Below are 22533 nucleotides of genomic sequence, written 5' to 3'. Positions count from 1 at the left end.
CTACTTGGCACAAAAATTACACTTACAAGTAAATGGCAAGGTTTTATGTATTCATTTTTTTTTTAAATAATTACAACTATTTTTTTAACAAAAGGGAAAAAGTAACAAATGGCTACAGTTGTGCGTTTTGGAATACGATTAATAAATATTTTGATTATACTTAATCAAGTTATAACTAACTTACAGAGATAACATTACTTAGAAAATACTTCGGATGGCATAGTTTACCAAAAACAATTATAATACAGAAACATTTAAGTTTCTTCTAAACAAAATAAAACACTAATGCAAAGTATACAACGTAGTTTAAAACAGGGATGACAAACCTTAACATATCAACGTGCAATTTTTCTAAAACATTGTTTGAAAAACAAGGTGCCATCAAAAAATTCATTCTGTAAATATCTGGAACACTCTGTAGTTTAGAGTTCACTCGCTTTCGCTCATAAAATACCGACTCTACATTTTTTTTCTTAGTACATAATTAATTTTGTTATTATTGACGTGCTCAAAATATTATGTCGCGTACCATTGGATCGTCATCCCTGGTTTAGAACAACTAAATTAATAGTAAAATTTAACATAACAAAATTACTATACACAAACATTAGATTTCCACTGTCGGAAACAAAAAGAAACCCCCGTACACCTTATTCAAAATCAAAGCTCTATGTTTTCATATAAGTATGTTAAAAGAAGAAATACAAAATAAATAGATAAATTGCCAGGTAAAAACCCGAATATATATATTTTTTATTTAAAGGACAGTATTATTTTTTATATTTATTCAATTATGAGTCATAGGTATTTAAATCTACTCTAGAAACCTTCTTATAATAATAAAAATGTTAATGGACTACACATCTAGAGTTCTAATATTTATAAATTCATGAAAACTCTTTCAAATCTACAAATTCCTTACGTCGTATCACACATTAAAATAGTATTGAATTCAGTAATATTATAGGAGAACACATTTCTTATTCACATATATTACCCAATATAGGTATAGTTTAATTATCATAGCTCTAATTTACAATGAAAGTCAATCTATTCAAACTATCCTTAAAAAGGCCATAAAACAGAAAACAAATTAAAGTTAAAAAATAAATTAATCTGTAACTTGTTTTTCGGAACCACTCTGCCAACCAGAATCCATTGTGTTAGTGTCACTATAGCAATGATGGTGATTTGTTTTTAATATATCCTCTTTAACGTCTCTAACAGGCTCGTACTGAGAATCTGGTCCTAGGCACTTTGAAGTCTCCGGTTCATTGGAGTACACTATATCCTTCCTTCTATCATCTTCGTCGGAGAGAAGAGACTCCTCAGTGTTGGGAGATAAAGGAGAAAGAACGGGAGGTGGAGGCACGAAGAATTCTGGCTTACTAGAATCTGAACTTGATTGCCTAGGATGATCCTTTGGCAAGTTCTTAGGACTGGTTCTTGGCATACGTAATGGACTAATGTGAGTCCGCGCCTTAGGACTACCCTCTATACGTATACTTGCATTCAAATCTGACATTCTACGGTCTTCAATACGACTCTCGTTGATCCTATCGATCTTCGTATCGTTCAACCGATCTCTGGAATCGATTCGATCCACTCTCGAATCATTTAAACGATCTCGAGAATCGACTCGATCAACTCTTGGATCGTTCAGACGGTCACGTGATTCGTTCACTCTATCAATCCTCGAATCATTAAGCCGTTCAATTCTAGAATCGTTTAGTCGATCTCTAGAATCATTCAAACGTTCACTCATACGAACTTCATTCATCCTGTCACTGATACGAGACTCGTTGAATTTCTCACTGATTCTTGAGTCATTCATTCTGTCACTTATTCTAGAATCGTGCAACCTGTCACTAATTCTAGAATCGTTCATCCTGTCGCTTATTCTAGCGTCGTTCATTCTATCATTTATTCTAGCGTCATTCATTCTGTCACTTATTCTAGAGTCGTTCATTCTGTCACTTATTCTAGAGTCGTTCATCCTGTCACTTAATCTGGCATCGTTCACTCTGTCGCTTATTCTAGAGTCGTTCATTCTGTCACTTATTCTAGAATCGTTCACTCTGTCGCTTATTCTAGAATCGTTCATCCTGTCACTTACTCTAGAATCGTTCATCCTGTCACTAACTCTGGGATCATTTATTCTGTCACACATTCGCTCACTCATTCTCATCGAATTGTTCAGTTGCTCTATTTGTTGCTCTGTTAACCTAACCGAACTATTCAGGTCTTGACGTATTTTTTCTTGATTTTTCATGTGTTTGTCACTTTGTCTTGGTCGACGCTTGGACCCAACTTGCGGTTGGGGTCGCTGTTGTCTAGTTAGTGTAAACGATCCGGTATCGGATTCTGAAGTAGATTCGGGATGATTCTCAATGGTCCCTACGAGTGCTGATACATTTGGATTTATGCAACAGTCCGCCTGAAAGTGAACAGAGGTTTAATTAATCTCCTGGATATTACGGAAATAAATATAAAAATTACGTGTTTTTTTTTAGAATAGTAGAAAAGAATATACCTTAACAGAGACATTGCAACAACTAGAGACATCTGCAAAATATACTTCGGACTCAGCATTCTGATTCACTGCGCGACAGTCTTGCATTGATGCCCTGAAATATATGTATGTATTTGATAAATAAAACTTAATAAACACATAAAGTAATAGCTTTCATTCAGTCAATACTAACCGCATTGGAGAATGTTTGTCGTTTTGAAATCCCAAGTTTTCCTTGCCCTGCTTCTGACAGGAATCACTACTTTGATCTGACACTGGAAATAATAAAAATGTAATATTTTTTTACTGTTAACAATACTGTTGTGGGTCGACATTATTTGGTTTAGTTAGCTAACGAAATCTTACAAGTGACTCACCTTTACTAGCACTCTTCTGATGTAAGCATTCTATAGCGACGTTATCGTCCACTCGACAATCTCTGTGCAGGTTCCCAGCGCTCATACCCAATGACCTAGAACACCCTCTATAAGGTACCAAATGTCCTCTTAGAGTATTAAACCGTTCTGGACCCAAATGGGCCATTTCTGCTTGGAGCCGAGCTATTTCATTTGGGTCCGTTGGATACATTTGATTCATGTGACTCATTTCTGGAGTCATACAACTCATTTCCTGATTCAATCGGCTTATTTCTGGATTCATACGACTTATTTCTGGGTTCAATCTACTTATTTCTGGGTTCATACGAGTCACCTCTGGATTCATTTGGACGTTCGTGTGCATTAGATAGGAACTTCGTGTGCATGTATGCGGTTGGATATTGCCATGTTCATGGACAGGCATAGAATTTCTATGAACGTCTATGTGATGGTGATGAAGCAGGGTAGCAGCTGCAGGATCTTGATGATGAAGATGATGTCTGTAATTTATGCAATGAAGTTAATAAAACATTGTGATCGTGTACGAAATAAGATTCACATATTTCATAATTCAGACATTACTTTGTATCAAAATAATTTCTGTTATGAACAATTACTTCACTGAAGCCAAAACTATTAACCTGCTACCACTCCTTCCTTGTGGACTGTACGGTGGCGGCGGCCCCCACACTCCTGTCTGCGCATCGAAACTTCCACTCGCTTCGCCAAATCCTTCTTGAAAACCTTGCGTGAACCCACTCGCTTGACCAAAATTACCCTGACCTTGACTAAAATTGCCCGGATTTTGAACAAAATTGCCAGGATTTTGAGAAAAATTTCCCGAAGTTTGAGCGAAATTAGCTGGATTTTGGGAGAAATTTCCCGAGTTTTGTCCTCGTTGAAATGGTTGATTGAAATTCGGTGGATAGGACCGTTCGTCATAAGGTTGGGTCTGATTATGAGGAGTTTGGTCGTTTTCACAGAATCCATAGGCGCTATCCCCGGACTGTGGTACGCCACCCATGCGACAACGGGAGCTACAAAAAATGACAAATAAAAACAAAACAATTAAAGTAAAAAAAGATATTTTTATTTTTTCCTATCTATTCTATGTTTAATTGAGACAACGTACTTTTGACTGTTACTCCTTGGCCAAGGGAACCAGCTCCACGGGGAAGTTTTTCGCGCTGCACCGGGATTTGGTGAGTACAAATTACCAATACGACCTGTAAATTAAGTAACAATTAAAAGCATAATTCAACTTTTTGATATTCTTATGTAAATCATCTCGTGTCCTGTATAATATAACTTGTGAAATGTTAAAACTGACCTGGTGCCCAAAAACGATGTTGCAAGCTAAAATCCCACGCTGGTTGTGCGGTGTGGCACTGCGCGCAACAGCTGCAATTATTCTGAAAAGTAAATAATATTATATTATATTAATATGGCAAAAATTATATAAAAAATAATTTACATACTTCAGAACCCTAAAATTAAAATTTAAATCACTTCAAGACATCAGACTGTTTTGAAATTTTGCACACCCTTATTTGTGTTTATTGAAGTAATAAGTATCTTAACCAAAATCTATTTTTATTTAAATGAACACCTGTACAGGTCTGCCCGCAGCCGGTGTAGCCTGGCCGGTGGGCGGACGGTACAGCGACCTGCATCTAAGCTCCAATTGCTCCCAGTACATCTTCTTACGTTCATGACTGAAAATAAAATAAAATAGCGTTAAAGTAAGCTGGTGAAATCTTGACTCAAATTAAATGGCAGGCAGAGAAAGTTACGACTGTTGTTAAGGATGATTTAAAAGAACTTTATTTTAGTTAATTTTTTTTCGCAGTAACTCGGAATGATTATCAGAATTCGTTTACGAATTTTCCCCTATCTGTAACCTAAGGATAAATATTTTAAAACAATTCAGCTTAAATAACCAGGGAACTAAATAGTGACCTGAGTGGTAATGAAGAAGGAAATATCAAAGACTTAAACATGAAAGATCGATTTGTAAGTACCTAAAAACCTTCTTAAGGTTTAAACGGATAACTTGATTCTTGTTACCATAGTAACTAAGACGAATATCTTGAAAGTGACAACGTAATAACCAAGACAACGATAAACAAACGTCGTTCGAACATGAACTTTATCTGAAAGCCATAAGAAAAAACTAACCTGAAAACTATCATAATATGTCACGTCAGTAATGTCAATAGACTTCGTTACTGCAATTTTCTATCGTTTACTTGGATATTTTTATTATTTATTTTTAGGAAATAATGTCTGCATCACAGTCGCATGTCAACAGAAATTTTCCATCGCGATCAATAAGCCAAATTACAAATGAAATAGAAGAAATAACAGACGAGGAATTGGTTAAGCAAGTGAATGATTTAAAACATCAAATAAAAGTTTTGACTTTGGAAAATGAAGTTTTTGAGAGGACTATGTCGAGATTGGACCCTACTTTGTTGCATGGCATTCAGCAAGCGCTGGAATACGCCACGAGGTTAAACAGTAATTCTTCCCTGAACGTCGGTAGCTTTGTTAGATCACAAACATCTCGATTATTTTTCGAATCATTGACCAGTCCATCTAGAATGTTTGCGAGTCCTTCCAAAATCTCTACCAAGCGAGCGGAATCCTCAGCGAGAGTTGGTGGTACAGTAATGTTTGGAACGGGTCCAAAAATAAACGTCCTCGAACGATCTGAAATCGTTTCCGCTGAAATGGAGATTTTGATGGCAAACTTGGAATTAATGCGTAAAAAAGCAGCCAAACAACACGCTCTATTGAAAGCTCAATTAGAAGAACTCGAACTCAGAGTTGAACACATACAAAATTTCCGTGAAGAGTTTTACAAGGAAGTTGTCATTGAAGGATGGGATAAAATAGCGCAGCGAATTCCAGCAGAAATATGGGTTCGATATATGAATGAATGGGTAAAAATTACCGATAGAAAGATCGGCAAATTTAGACTTCGTACGAGTACTTTGAACACTCAGTACAGCAAATTAAAGGGACAGATAAAAATAAAAGCAGAACTGAGTGAACATTTAAGGCCGGTCGATTTTGAGAAAATTAAAATTGAAAATAATGAATGTTTGTCAATCATAGACAAAAAGCTTCAGCAATTGGCTGAACTGAAGAAAATGACAGGAGACGCCAACTTAACATTGAGCATACACAAGAAAGCCTTAATGGAGCAAAACATTTATTTAAATGAAGTCATAAGCAACGTAAAGAGAAAACAAAAGCAAACAGTAACTCTCAACAAAGAGACAGAAGTAATAGAGACTCAAGCTAAAGGTTTAGCAGTCAAATTGGATGATATTAAAAAGTTGAGGAATGCATACGAGGTTCCTGATATACTGGATTATGTTCATGTAAAAGCCGAGATAGCAGACTTAAAACTTAGCGTCAAATTGCTACAGAACAGACTTCGAATACTTCAAATTGCCTTTTCTTCACATCACAGGAAGTTAACTAAAATGAGTTTGGAATCTTGAATGTACTAAATGCTTAAATAACTTTATATAACATTATGTGTTAAATACAAATTAGCTACAGATACGCAAAATCTTTTATTTTTTAACCAAACTCTAAGTTTGTATGTGTTCTCACAAACAATGATCAATATATATGCCAAAATTCAGCGAGATGGTTCTAGAACCAACGTATGGAGCTCGCTGTTTGTTAGGAGGTAACTCTAGAGTTACCTCCTAACAAACATCCATCCATACTTCCAAACATTCGCATTTGTTATTAGTAAGAAGACATCGTTTACCTGAGCAGTTGGTAGGCGAGCATGCAGCTGAAGATGCAGACCAGCACAGCGCTTACAGAGAGCGCAAACACGCCCCGAAGGCACCAATACAGTGCACCGTGCACCACCCCGCACTCAGACACGCCCTCGAACACGCACCGCACTAAACACATTCAATTTAAATACTGTTAAGTCCAAGCTTCTTAAAGAATTAAATAACTGTGGTATTCATGGCATTGAAATGTATAAAGTATTGCTATTTCTTTCACTTTCTATGATCAAACAAAGACAACAGTAGTACATTATGTAGTCAAGTGTCGCAACAATGTAATACTATGATAACGTCTCTACTGAAACGCTCTCTGGCTCAGCCGGACCTGCATAGGCTAGAGTCCAAGGGACAGCGATATTTTTCTTGTTTTAGAGGTTTCTCTCTAAGCAGAGTTTCTCGCTTATGGATGTCCTTAGAACCGCGCTGACTCTGGCTTATTCAGTTCTTGTTTATCTACTTTTTAATGTATTATACTATGATTATGAATCATGCTTACCATCTTCTTCAGTACCGCTATGCGGAGAGTCTGTGGCAACAGAATAACACGTACAAGTTCTTGTTAGCTTCGTGTACTCACAGAACTTTAGTGTCTGCAATCTAAGACAAATTGCAAGATTAAAACCATGTCTTACAAGTTAATATAGCAGATTTTTATGCATGTGTTATACTCACTTATTCATATGAATCACGGTAGTTGTTATTGTGACCAGCACGCAAGTTAATGCACATACCAAACAGCAAGCGCCTACCACTTTTATCTGAAAAAAATAAAATACGATTAATATTGTCCTTGTCACTACTGTAAATCTAAGATGGCACATTGTGCATACATCATTTATCACACAAAATCATAACAGACGCCAACCAAGAGATAAATGTTTGGATTTCAATTATAAGGTGTCAAAGAAACAAGCGGCCACCTAAATACGCTAAAATAGCGAAGCGACCGGTACCCATAGGCATACGCAATTGCAGATGCGTTTCCAAAGTTTGATTCTTGCATAAATTAGTTCTTTAAAACAACTGAAAAACTTTATAATAATAAAAGTAAGCTGAACTAATAAACATTTTTTATTCAATTAATTTTCAAAATAAAAAAATTAAACATTTAAAAGAAGCAAAAGCGTCACATACTTTTCTTACCATATAGCTGTACCGATTTCTGCGCCGCGCCAGGCTCATTATACAAACACCAGTTAGCACCAACTGAAACCAATGAAATTATTAAACAAGGTATCAGAACTCTAACCCAAATGCGACAGAACATGTCGAGAAATCTCCGAAATAGCGAAGCGACCACTGCCCATAGATATCCGCAATTTCAGATTCTTAGCCGACTTTTAATCGACAGAGGAGGGGACTCAGAAGAGGATATTTCCCCTATCTACGCAAAGGAGGGGTCCTTTGTCAAATTCATTTTCGCTTTCCATCCTTTTTTTATAAAAAGAAACAGTGGGAAGGGAAAAAAGACTAAATATGTACGTACCATAGCGGCAGGAACTGCTGCCGGCACGGTCTCCAGATGCTGTGGCGAGGCTGTGTAAGCTCGCAACAGGATGTGCTGCGCGGCCAACAGTCCGCCCAACGCAGCCGCCAGGGCACCGCAACCGACGCACCACCACGCGTACTTACGACGCCGACAGGAGTTGTCGGTTCCATTACAGCCCACTGACGCTGCAAAAAACACTAATTTTAGTTGATTCTGACACAGCTCTGATGTTAGGGTTGACATAAATAGAAACCTTGTTTCTTTTTTTAACAGTAGAATTTGACCTCCATAACAAACATACTGTAGTCATTGTTTTGATACAGAGACAACCTGTCTTTAACAAGTATCATAGCACTGGAATTCAACGGTTATGTTTATTTGATTATCATTTGTTTTCTTCAACATTTTCAGTACTACCGACTCGCCCTGCACGTTCGCTTTAAATCGTAGCAGCGTTGAAAGTGTTAAGTAGAGTATATTACCAGGTTAAAAACTTCAATTACCGAAGTAAGGTGGTGGTGGAACATAATGCTGGGCCACATCAGCCGCTATCGTAGCCTGTGGTGTCGTCGACACTTGATATTGTAAAACTTGCATAATTCTACACGTTTGCATATCCTTTATTTATTTATTTATCTTATTACTATACTTCATAAGAAATATTAAAACAAAAAAAGATAGTAAATTATCAAGTCCTTTTCTTTATCATATTGATTAATTATTAAGACACTTTTACACAATGTTTAAAAACGTAGTAACGTTAAAACAGAACTTAACATTCGTATTACGCGCCATTCCTTGAATCGATTTTTATTCACAAACAGGGAGAACAATGACCTTTTCGTACGAAACAAACAATCCGAGATTTCTGAATTACAAACATCTTTTTCACATAAATATTCACAATAAACACTAATAATAAATCCGAATAAATGTGTCACACATTATAATTGCACGAAATTATTGAATAATTACAATTTCCCTCCATTATTTATGTATACATTGCAATTTACAATAAATGTATTCACTTATCACAAACACTGGCACATAAATTACATCGTATTAAAAATAAAAAGACAAATAATTTTTAAAAAACAAATATTGCTTACATAGATTATTAATACGTTTACGAGTGACGACTAGGTTATGTCTGACAATGGCTAAGCCGCGCAGAAGCAATGCGTACTTTACGAGTCCGCAGGTAAAAAGGTCTTAAATTAAACGTATCAAAATGTGACTTATGGATTTACAATGTATGTAATAAATTTATGTGGGTATTCATTGAATAGAATTGTCCAAAACTTGTATAAAATCTTGACATGTTAAAGAATTTGGGTTAACAATGGTATGAAACAGGTAGTACGTACGAAACTTTTGTTATTTTTTTGAAACACACCTGCGTTTCTCACGAAGAATCAATGGTTATCGGTTTTTAGATCGAGGTTTTGACGTGAATTTATTGTGCAAGTTTATGTTGAAGCGGAAAACATTAATATGTGCTATCTTTAGAAAATTTTGTTTAAGAAAATTATCAATGAATAGCAAAAGAGATCTTTACAAATATTTCTGGTGGGATAAATATATCGACTATCCAAAATTCAATTATATTGGTATAGGTACAAATTGCTTGAATACTAAATACTTATGTGTCCCACAAACTTGTATAGGATTCTATTCTAAGACGCTGCTACTGTACACTTTAAACATATTATTTCATTACACGATAAAAATAAATTATTTATTTATCACTTCTAAAATCTATCTTAACAACGATAATATCTATTAAGATTTTTTTCATGTTTATCAAAGGAATTTCAGATTTTCTCTTTCCTACTAGTATCCAAAGAGATAGGAGATAGATAGAGTAGAAAAGAGAAAATCTTAAATACTGAAAAGAGCTTATTCTTTATAATGTTTTCATATTATAATGATAAATATTCTGATTATAATGTTCATATCGAAGAACTGTCTATAGAACACACGATAGTGAAAGCTTACAAAGGCGTATTAAAAATCCTGAACAGATTACTTTCCTAGACTAAAGAAGTCATCAACATCACTTACTAGACCGTGAGATAAATGCTCAATTGAACAATCTGTGAGACCCTTTGTTTAAGCCTGATATTTAATTATAACTCCTTTTTTCTAAAGCATAAAGTCAAATTTCTTTTGATAGACTCTATCAGGAGGCGAATAATCTAACTCTATCTACACTTGTTATACAATAATAGTTCTTATTCTCTGAAGAATAAAGTCTACAAACCATTGGTGCGTCTGTTAGTCGCTGCGAGCACACTTGTGGGCGGTCGCGGGGGCAGGGCTGGAGGGGTGTCCGTCTTGGCGGGCGGCGGGGGACCAGGGTCATCCGCGCATGCATACTGCGCATTCGACGGCTTGCATGTGCACGCCACTTGGTACTGTAAAGATATTTGACAGTTGACAATACAGATATAGAAAATTCTGAACTACTACTTCTCGTCCACAATAACATGGAACCTGGATCTGATGACGTTACTGTCTAAGATATTAATCAAAAGAGGATAAGTTTACTTTCGCAATTTGCCACGCGTTGCATTTAACATGAAATTTCGTGGGTATTATATCGTCTTATAAGTAACTTAGTCTAATACATGATTAATGCATCTCAAGGCTTGTATTACTCCTTAATTTTCTCTAAAAAACTAAATTTTTGTGACATAGAGTGCTAACAAACCTTATGCAAGTCTGATGTGACGGAGGCGCTAGTGTCGCACTCAGGGCAGGCGTCCGGCGCGGGCGAGCTACGCGCCGACCTCACGTCCGCTAGCGACATCTCGCGCCGCTAACTGAAAACATTAAAGTCCATATTGGACATCATCAGAAGACTAAAAAATATATATGTTTCTGATGTAGTCGTCAGTTTATAAGTATCCCCACCGAGGGCCTCAAGCCACCCTCATTAGAAATGACTGGTTCCAGAGCGGATTGGTTGACTATTGTATGGTGTATTGCTTTTGAATTCAACTCATTTACACTCAGCTTTTTGTCAATCGCAGCAATTTGCATATGAAAAGGCCACTGAAAGTTTTGAACAGCACGGATAAAGTTGTTTCAAGATTTTAATGATTCACAAAGTACTAACATCCTATCGTAACTATTTTCTCTTCTACTGACTATAAAACATCATAAGTGTTAAAAAAACCAGTTTCTCCAAGAACGATAGCAAAATAAAACTTCCTTGACCATTAACTATCGAGCCAATCGATAAAGCGATTGAATTCCTTGTTCTAGAATTATAAAACAAAAAGCAATCGCATACCGAGCATAACTCGCGTGGGCAATGGGCACATTGTTCCCAGCAAAAACAATATGGCGTCCACAGCTGTTAGCTTACATCCTGGCAGCTGGTACACAGGACATCTGCATTTCACGGTTGAATACATTTTGGACTCGACAACGAGATTATTGATGAATATATTGACAGCTATCATATAACTATGACAATATCTTAAAATTAACAGGCATTTAAAACAAATTTCGGCAATTTTCTTCATGAAAAAAATAGTGGGTTATAGTAAAGGCGAAGGAATGAAACTTAACAATTTGCACTTAAAAACAACCACAACAAATTATTGTAGACGAAGAAGACTTAAGAATGTGGGTAGTTCTTGTAATCAATTGAACTTTACAAAAAAAGCTGTTAAGTAACTAAGTGTACGCAACCGCAAAGGAGTGACGGCTCACATTTAAGACAAAACATCGCAACTTGTTGACAAACCACTCCCGCGCGCACAAGGTCATCGACCGGCGGCCAATCATTCAATCATATTACCGTGTAAACGAGTATCGTTCTGTACATGTGTGGGTGATGAACGAACTAATCTTTTCCCGCCTTATCTAGAGGTACAGATTATATTCGCATAATTTCATGCTACCCTGTCCATGGCAAAGATTAAAAAGTCTTAAAGGACCTGTGATAGGATGTGTAGTTTTCGCTTTAAAGCTTGACCATAATCCTACAAGATACGTATGAAATGTGTTCTTTTAATCGTAAATCGCAAGGAATAATTATAACTTACCAGCTGTCGCCCGCGACTCCGTCCGCGCGTTATTAAAAAAAGGTTAATTAGTAGTCTAATGGTTCTTCCAGATTATGTCGTACATTATGCCAAATTTTAGCGAGATCCACGCAGCTGTCCTGAAGATACTCTAACAATGAACCATCCATCCATACATCCAAACATTCGCGTTTATAATATTATTGAGATGTAAAGCAGTCAATTTTGCTTTCCTTAATCCCCCTTTATCAACAGACATACATTCCTGTCTCTTTAAAAATCTACTGTGAAGCAAGATATAGATTTACATTTTATGTTTTTAAACGCAGATTTTTTCTGTATAAAATGGTATTATATTATATATAGATGATAACATTGTGATTTTATTCAGGTATAAAAGCAGTGGAAACCCACTTTAATTTCACATCACTGATTCCTCATTACGATAAGGAACGTGGAAAAATGACAATTAACTGATGACAGGTGTCTTAATGCAAAATTCTGTGTTTTAATAAACCACAGATAAAATTCGAATTTTAATTACAAATTAACATTAAAAAGTCGCTTTTTACGTTTGGCTAATTTTAATAATGTAAGTACTGACATTTTTTTATCTCAATCAGAGTTCAAAAATATATCCACGTTTCGAGCAAGTGACGTGTCAAATATAACGGAATTACTGTTACGTATCGGACATTAAACTGAATGTTTTGAAATATTAAATTAAATAAAGTAAAATATTTTTTTTTTGGAAATTTCTTTTTATAAAAGGGTTACTTTTAAAGTATAGATGTACGTAATAAGTAATAAAATTAAAAAAGATGTTTTTTCAATGACTTTAAATTTCAAACTTATCACAAAAAATATCAGAACTCATTAACGATTTATTAGTTTGTTAAAATTATAATACATGGCACATCTTATTACTAATATTATTAATGCGAATGTTAAAATGGATGAATGGATCAAGGTATCTCCGGAACGGCTGCATGAATCTCTGAAATGTGGCATAGTTGTAAAACATAATCTGGAAGAACACTTATTAAGAAGACTACTTATTAAGTTTAATCCGCGCGAACGGAGTCGCGGGCGACAGCTAGTCATGAGATAAATTGGAAAAATATCAGAACACATTATCCGATTTGTCAGTTTGTTTCAATTTAGAATATACGACATATTCAAAACAGGTTGTTTTCATTTAACCTTTGGCACAATTTGAAGTTAACTAATGTTAACCATTAACATAATTAATCCAAAAAAGATATTGGAAACATTGACATTGAAATTAGTTATTCATTTGTAATCGTTGATGCATAATCATCATCGTCAGCTCACTCCACGTCGCAAATAAAGGGCTCGGAGCCTACCCAAAGTTAGGGGTGACTAGGACATAGTCAAGTGCGGGTTACTTCACACCTATCTTTAAAATTTCTTCGCGGATATGCGCAGGTTGCATTACGATGTTTTCCTTCGCCGTAAAAACGTCAAATAAACATATATATAAATCGTAATTCCAAAAATACATTGATACATAGCGGGATTCAAACCCAGGAACTGCAGATTACAAGTCAACCCCTTAACCACCGACGCTCTTGTGCATAATAATTGATTTTAAAGCAAAGAAAAACTCGACAATGTAACTGTATTTAATTTAGCACGTATCTCGGCAACTTTGTCATTGTTTGATAATCTTAAAAAGAAATATACTCCAAACATGTCTTCTATTGTACGCACGGACACATTAATATTCAAATATTGTCTGAAATTATGTGTAAAATAAAACATACGAACAAACAAACGTAATTGCATACAATAGAGAGTGCATGGAATGCAAAATTATTTACCGTTGGTTTCAGAGACCAAAATCTCTGTATAAAACATATCGTCAACACTACAATTATCGTTGACAAAACCTAGATAACAATATGTACAGATATTGTGAGCCTACCCTAAGTTAAGGGTGATTAGGCCATAGTCAACCACGCTGGCCAAGTGCGGGTTGGTTGACTTCACACATATCTTTGAATATCTTCTCAGATATGTGCAGGTTGCATCACGATGTTTTCCTTCACCGTAAGAACGTCGGATAAATGTACATGTAAATCGGAAATCGAAAAGCACATTGGTACATGGCGGGATTCTAACCCAGGACCTGCAGATTGCAAGTCAAGTGCTTGACCACTGAGTCACCGACGCTCTCGAAATATTTCATTTAACCCTAATTTAATTGTTTTTCTGACGTATTTGAAGTGCAATTTAGAAAGCTTTGTACTCGAAAGCTGAATTAAGCCTTCATACTCTTGGACATTACCGCAAACAGCTTAAAACACTTAACGAATACTTTAAATTGTTGTACAGTATTTTTTATGCACATTTTTATCAATTATCTGTCAAAATTCCTGCATGTTATGATGATTTGTTGCATTACGTTATGTAACAGAGTATCATAAGTTAACTGGTTTAACAGCAGACCAGTTTTGTAGATACTGCGGTGGAACGAGTACGGGGGAAGTAACAGAACCACTGTCTATACAAGAACTTCATTCATACAACTAATTCTATACTTAACCGCAATATATTTGTATACTAAAACTAAGAAAAAATAATTAAAGGATATACCAATTTTATTTTATTCATCTTATTTTGAATGAACATCTTTTTATCGAACTTAAAAATACATTGTAGCGCATCGTAAAAAAACTAACCTCAAAATTATAATACGTGATTTTAAATATTAAAATGAAATTATAATAGCTTTCTTATTTTATAGAACATCATGTTTAATGCCACAAAATAATATCATCAATATAAAACGTTAAACTGCTAAATATTTTTTTTTATAAATCGACATTTATCCTAAGATGCACATTGCATACCCAAAAATGCATAGAAAAAACCTTACCCAAAAGTTTGGCGAAGTAAAGCAGGTAAGAAAGTCAGTAAATTGGTTCACTTTGAGCCTTATGGACATTTAGTAATAATACATTTAGTTATTCGTGCGTCTCTGATGCTTTGATTCGGGATGGAAGAGGTCGGGACAGGCTTGTAAAGAAAAGTATGATTAAAAAAATCCACGGATGGATTTTCATTTCACAGATTTTGGTCGGATTCGTGAGATCGATGCGCATGGTTTGTGATTGTTGAATTGCCGCGTAAAGTTTTTGGTACAATGAAGGAAAAGAATTCGTCAAACACAAGTGACTAAAAGACTTCGATTTAAAGCAAGAACAAAGTTTGTTAATTATATTATAAATACGAATGTTTGGATGGATAGATGTTTGTTAGAAGGTATCTGCTGAACGGCTGCTTGGATCTGGATTAAATTTAGTATAGATGTAGAACATAGTCATATAGGCTTTTTTAATTCTGGGTGACAGAGTCGCGGGAAACAGCTAGTGGTGTATAAATTGTAAATTCTTGTTGTTGGTTTCCACTGCCGAAAGACCTAAAAGATATATCGCTATCCCTCTCACTCTTTAAAAAATAACATTTTATTTTTACTTTACTTGTGTAATAATGCAAAAGTATTTCAGCTGTGGCTACCAAAGCTTTTCTCTTTCCCTCCCTATTCAAATACGTCTAAAATATGTCAGAATTCAACTTCTTTTCAAGTATTTAATTAAAGCGAAGTAGTTACTAATTTGCGTTTCTTTCAACGTGAGAAACTATAAATGATAAAGTAAGACCGAAGACAAAAAGACAATTGCCGTATGTAATAAAAATAAACGCTTTCAACACAATAGTTGTATTCAATTCTCTTACGTGGCATGGGTGTCTGTTCGTCTGTACTTCCAAGAAAGGTTCATTCGAGTGATCAAATTACCACGTAGTTTAAGCAATATTTGCAAATATGTATTCCACAATTTTTATTGATGTAACTAATGTTATAAATGCGAAAATAGCGAAACAACAGCTTCATGGATATCGCTGATATTTTGTTCGGATGTAGAGCAAAACCTGGAAGAATAAATAGGCTACTATTTTTTTCATTAAATTCCGCGCCGACGGAATCACGGGCAACAGCTAGTAAGCATAAGTTGGCATATGAGCAAGCGGTCATCTGAATTTGTCAAATTAGCTCTTCCCATACATATCTGGAATTTAACCTACCCCTAATCAACGTTTATTTTACGTATAGTACGGATAGTGTACGTATTTTTACAAACGGACTCTGACGGAATCATGTTGAAGCAACTTATTCATTGCTAGCAAATAAAACATCTATTTGTACTTGTGTCACAAACAATTATGTCGTCTCGCACATTCCCTTTGAATAAAACAAGGACAACTCCATGTCATGATATAAACATTCCTAATATTTCACGTAAGATTTATTCCATAAAATTTTACTTAACGCTTACTTAAGTATATCGCAAATAATATTTATAGTACATAGTATTTAAAAGGAAGTTCAACAATAGGACGATTTCGAATATTATAAAGGTTTGTATTCATTCAATGACAATACGAATTGTAAAGGTACGTATACATTGTAAGAAAACGTCCGCCATTGTATATTGTGAAAGTGCTTAAATGTATGAAACAGGTAAAGGACCTCAACTTTTATCTGTGAACACAATATTATAATATAAAAAAAATATATCTATCTTCTTTTGTTAAGAAAACATCAAACTTAATCTAGATTTCACTTTGAAAGATGAAATTTTATCAATGAAACTAGAACAACACAAATTACAATAACATCGACGATACTTTCAATATTCTGTCGTTATAACCGGGGTAGTATTGGTAGTATAGTTTGGTGGTCCTCACTATGAATCTTACTATAGTTTTTTTTTTATTATACAAAACCTTTCCAAAACAAATATAATATCGGTTAGACAGCTGTACTAAAAACACACAGGGTTTAGGTGGACTTACTGGTCGCTAAATAATTTATAAGATCAGCAAATTAACAAATACAGACGTCATTAACAATTTCACAATTCTATTAAACAAAAAGAAAAGAGATTAAACGATTTTTCAGACCATAATAGATAGACAAAAAAGCAAGAGATAAAAAATAAATAGAGAAAGAAGTTGATTGTCACTTTGTAATAAACATAAACTTAAGCTAGGTACATCTACACATGTTAATAATATTGAAATGTCTGTATGTAATTTAAAAAATCATATTACATACACATAATGTATTTGCGTTGCAAATAACGAAAAACTTATTTTTAAAATTATTGTTTGCCTGTCTATATGTCTGTCCGTAAGACCGCATTTATTCCTGGTTATCTTGGAAACGGCTGGACCTGGACGGGACTTTGAAGGACACACACAGGCATATTGTAGGCTATTTTTTAAATTCTGCGCTAACGAAGTCGCGGGCGATGATCTTCTAATAATGTAATTCATGTATGTATTTATTTCTTATTTATAAAGACTTAAAAACTTAAATCTTAGTACTTATAAAAGCTGCATATATTTATCTTGCTTCGTAATTTAATCCGTCAGAAAGGCTTATTTACCAACGGTTTATATTAACATCGCCTATGGACGAGGGTTGAATAAGAATTTAATAAATCCTGTTTTCATTGTCGTGATTGTTCGAAGCAGTTCATTGTGTACTTGCTTATTGTTCTTCTAAATTAGTTCAACACTTGGTCTCGTTTTTAATTAACACAAGCGCTGGGTCAATTGCAGCCCGCTTGACGTCAATTTGTGTATCTATGTCAGACATTTTGTCATCAAATTTGTGCTGTGTGAATTGTCTGTAGTGGCAAGTCTTGAATGTGACAATTAACTTTATTCTTATATGTAAATGTATAGTTAAATTCAACTGAAATGAGAATATAACAAGTCGGTTTAAACAATTTAACTTTTTAAGACCTGTAATCACAGACTCATCAAATACAAACATGCTTGTAACCTTCGCCCGAGGCTCCGTCTGTGCTGAATAAAAAAAAAACTTTGTAAGTCGTTTATGTCTTCTCCCAGACTGTGATCTACATGTATGCCAAATAAATAAATAAATAAATAAATAAAACTTCTTTATCACCAATATATTCAGACCTTTTAAAAAACATCTATCCGTCCATGCATCTAAACATTCGCATTTATAACATAAGTAAGATAAACAATAATTAGCAGTCAGTGAAATGAGTGAACATAATTTCTTATTTCCATTTAATACGACCATACGTTTAAATTACTATCTTGTAAATATTTAAATTAATTGGAACATCACCAACATACCTTTACCTATTATCAAAAAAAGTTAAACCGTTTATTCACGAAAGAAATGTCAGCTAAGCGAGAAAAAGGAACAATGTAATAAGTGATGACACATTCGATCTCAATGAGTCATGGCCACTCATTATCCTATCTTAACGTGTACGTAACAAATAGTAGCCTAACACGTACAAATATTATACGACTCAAATGAAAATAACTACTAAATCTAGGGACTTGTCAACTATGCAATGGCTTATTCCTTCATATAGATTAAACGTGAGAACCGATAATCGTTGAAGTAGAAAGGAATTACAACCACATATCTGTGCAGGAAATAATTACATAGGAGCGATGTTCTCGAATCTACAGGATATTACGGAAGAAATACAAGTCTAAGTGACACTTTAACCGTGACTTTCTGAGGAATAAATCTCAGTTTAATATATATTGTTATCTCTGTTTTCTTAAAGATGATGACAAGGATGATGATATGTTTTATACATAAATTTTAGTCTCAGAAACCAACGGTAAGTAGGACCTTATTTTGACATCCAAAAATCATCGACCAAAGCGTATCAGAGATTTGATATCATGTCTTGTCTTCAATTGTTAAATTGACAGTATTTTCCCATTGATTTATAATCCCTGAAGTAACAGTTACATTAGTATCTGCTACAGAAAGAACTATTAGGAATATTCTAATCCCGTAACGCAAGAAAGAGTTAATGGTCCCTAAGGAGCCGAACGAATTTATTTCCGATACGTTTCTCGGAGATCCCGGAGTCCTCTTCTATTTCAATTGAGGCTGGCCATCGATAGAGTTTTAGTATTTCAAACCATACTATACATATAGCCCTGTCTTCCGGCAAAAAAGCCGAACGAACTAAATGTAACTAATGTAATATTAACGTTTTATATTTCACAAACACGACTACAAAATGATTACGTTATACCTTTTCTATATAAAACACTAGCTGTCTCCCACGATTTCGTCCGAGCGGAAATAAGAAAAAAACCTAATAAGCCTATGTGTTCTAAATCTATGCCAAATTTCATTGAAATCCATGCAACCATTTTAGAGATACCTTCTAACAAACATCCATCCATACATTCACATTTATAATATTTATAAGATATGGCAACACGTGATTTAATATTTATAAAACAATAGTAAAAACAATCGTGAGAGGCAATGACCGAGCAATTAGTTCCACTCTGAGTAACAACACAACCATGTTACTGTGGGAAAATATCATTTGATTTAAACATCACTCTTCTCAATATCAAACATACTTAAAGCATTCATTAAAATAAATCTTCCTTTTAGAAACTATCATATATATTTGATTTGTCGTAGTATCAAAGTATTTATTAAAATAATTCTTCCTTTTAGAAATAGCAATTTACCGCTGATTTATCGTAGCAAAAGATAAAAATGTATCTCCAAAAAAGTCCCAAATCACTGAGAAACATTTGAGAATAATAACACTTTTTTAAAACGAAATCTTCAACAATTGTGTTAGTTATAATCTTAAACAACAAACGATGAAGGATATCTCTTATCATATTTACATCAGTTCCTGATCCTTTTGTAAACTACTAAAAATTAAGATATTTGCCGAAACTTTATCTTTCATCGTTATATTTCCATAAAGTTACAAATATCTCGATGCAATTTTAAACTACAGTTCAATATTAAGTTATATTTGTTTAAAAAATTGATTTGGTATTTGAAACATTACAGAAACAAATAGAAATTCAGCTTAACATACCTGATAGATCATGTTTATTTCAGCTTTAACTTATCACGTTTACCGTCGACATTTACGTAACTCAAATGAACTGAAATATTATTCCAATTACCTTCACAGAAATTGTCAAGAATTTTACATCAATATTCTTGTACAACCCTAGCTTACCGCCCACGTACACTTTCTCAAAGCAAAAGATCAAAGATCCTTTACATTACATCCCAACGGTTGATCTTACGAGATACAAATTATTACTAAAAACCGACTACTTTCCAAACTAGTTTACCTTTTAGCCTTTGTTCTTTAACCGACAGATATCTTACGGTAACATCGATATGTTTGCGTTACAATAGTTATTATATAAGTCAATAACTTACCATAAAATTAATATTCAAATAAAATTTCCGTTTTCTCAAACACTTTTTGCAAGCCTACATCCGTACACTAAACTATTTCAAAACCGTACTGTTCTGTCTGTCGAACACATGTCACGAAGTCGGCTTACAAACATTCACTGAACTTTTAGTTGCATTATTTCATACTACCTCTTTAAAACTGTTTAACATAACTGTTATTCAATAATTATATTGAATCATAACAACGTTTGATAAACATTTTCAAAGCAACCGTTTTGAACGGCGTCGCGTTTAGACTGGATGGGATTCGAGTCCAAGATATTTTTACCTGTGAGAACAAAAAAGTTTCATCCATATACAGACTTAAATAAATCTATCAACAATTTTAACACTTAAGATAGTAGGATATTAGGTTCAGTTTTAAACAACTAAAATAATTGTATTAGTATGACCATAATTGTAGTCATGCTTAAGTGAATATAAGCTTTGACAGTTATGTAATAAAGTCGTATTTTAAACAATGAGTTCAAAAGCTCAAGCTATCGCCTTGTGCGGTGTAGGTATATTGTGAGCAGTTGTTTCATGTCAGCAAATCTCAAACTTTACTTGATAATAAACTTTTATTATTCAAGAAATAACATATAATATAATATTGAAGCACTATCTTTATCAGATACACCGAAGATATAAAGAATATTTAAAGTAATAATTAATTTAATCACTGTAAAGAAATTGGACTATACATTCGATTTACCTTGTTCCAATCGTTTAAAGTACAATTTAATTTGCGATAAAAATCTGCTTTGTTATCCATCTCGGTCTGTCTGAACGGACCCTAAGGGAGTGAATTCAAATATGACGAGTTACAGAGATTTACGGAACAAAAGTACATACTGTGCCGCCTCTTGGTGGGAAGAGAGCACGATGAAGATGATAAATTTGACACTGCGTAGATATATTTCTATACATGAAAAAAAAACTATCGAATATGCTGCAACATCCGACAAGAATTCGCAGATAAAACTTTGAGAACAATTGTTCGGGACCCGTAGCCCCAAACAGGTTTGTATGTAGAAATAATAAAATAACAAGCCTCAATAAGATATGAATTAACTCATTCCGGATTGTTATCTATCAAGTTGCCGAAATTTGATCTGGGAATAGAGAGTACAATATCTAGCGTACTTACTGTGAGAACCTGAATCTTAAAGGTCTTTTGAAGTTTGAACCGTTGGAGTACCGAAGTATTTATGTGATAAAAGGTGCGCCTCAACTATTCCAATAAAGATTCTTCTTGTACTCTCATTCCTTAATACGTTATAACTTAGCCATGTGTAAGCTCTGAACCGGTTCAAAAGTTCCACTCACATGAACTTAAACCGTTGAGCTGCGTTTCACTCGGCTCATCGCTACGTTCTATAACTATGTGAGTTGATGAGTAGCAAGCTGCCTAGTGACTAGCAGCTGGAAATCCAAATCATAGCGATCTAAGTAGGTACAAGTTGAGTTGCGAGCCGATTCACTGATCTGCTTTAATGAGCCGTGGGCTGATCTGCAGGTCATCAATTTTAGTTGAGATACCCATGACTAGTTGAAAATGAAGCAATCACTTATGAAGAAATGCTGAAATGTAAAATATGTGCCAAGAGAAGTACAGTGGGCATAGCACGAATATTTGTGACAATCGCCTACGTGTCGTCATCGCCGATTGTCAAAATTAGTATGAGATTTTTGGTGAACGCCAAACACACAATACACAAATTTTAATTCAGTTTTTGTTTTACGATGGTCACGAATATTCGTGCTGCGTTCACTAAATGTATAATATAGCTAAAAGTAATGGTAGAGTCATCTCGTTGATCTATGTCACTTAGAGAAGTAACAAGATCAAAAAAATATATATACATCTATTTTTGAACTTGTGTATTATTTGCTTTTTTTTCTAATTCTTTTTTCCTGTACAAAAACTGGCAACATACAAAACATCTTTATATCAAAATATCACAT

At 34.4% G+C, this 22533-nt stretch overlaps 2 protein-coding genes across 5 annotated transcripts; one reads left to right on the top strand and one right to left on the bottom strand.

The window, feature by feature from the left end:
* Positions 1-1105: 1105 nt before the first annotated feature.
* LOC106124676 (uncharacterized) lies at positions 1106-20808 on the bottom strand. Of its 4 annotated transcripts, none has more exons than XM_013321585.1 (16): positions 20548-20808; positions 10913-11024; positions 10463-10616; positions 8197-8384; positions 7845-7916; positions 7383-7468; positions 7207-7307; positions 6680-6821; positions 4499-4604; positions 4220-4301; positions 4022-4115; positions 3531-3926; positions 2890-3389; positions 2706-2787; positions 2534-2627; positions 1106-2437 (listed from the first exon to the last, which is right to left on the bottom strand). In XM_013321585.1, the coding sequence occupies exons 2-16, from the start codon at positions 11009-11011 to the stop codon at positions 1112-1114; spliced, it is 3522 nt and encodes a 1173-aa protein (XP_013177039.1). In that variant the 5' UTR covers positions 11012-11024; positions 20548-20808; the 3' UTR covers positions 1106-1111. The 4 variants fall into 4 exon arrangements, with proteins under 4 accessions (XP_013177039.1, XP_013177041.1, XP_013177040.1 ...); XM_013321587.1 differs by having other exon boundaries at positions 7854-7916; XM_013321586.1 differs by lacking the exon at positions 20548-20808 and adding an exon at positions 20192-20218.
* LOC106124677 (coiled-coil domain-containing protein 113) lies at positions 5056-6465 on the top strand. Its single transcript, XM_013321589.1, has one exon. The coding sequence runs from the start codon at positions 5172-5174 to the stop codon at positions 6399-6401; it is 1230 nt and encodes a 409-aa protein (XP_013177043.1). The 5' UTR covers positions 5056-5171; the 3' UTR covers positions 6402-6465.
* Positions 20809-22533: the final 1725 nt, after the last annotated feature.

Source organism: Papilio xuthus, unplaced genomic scaffold, assembly GCF_000836235.2.
Source record: "Papilio xuthus unplaced genomic scaffold, Pxut_1.1 DF825946.1, whole genome shotgun sequence".
In the NCBI taxonomy this organism is placed as follows: domain Eukaryota; kingdom Metazoa; phylum Arthropoda; class Insecta; order Lepidoptera; family Papilionidae; genus Papilio; species Papilio xuthus.
This window is presented reverse-complemented; position numbering and strand designations above follow the sequence as displayed.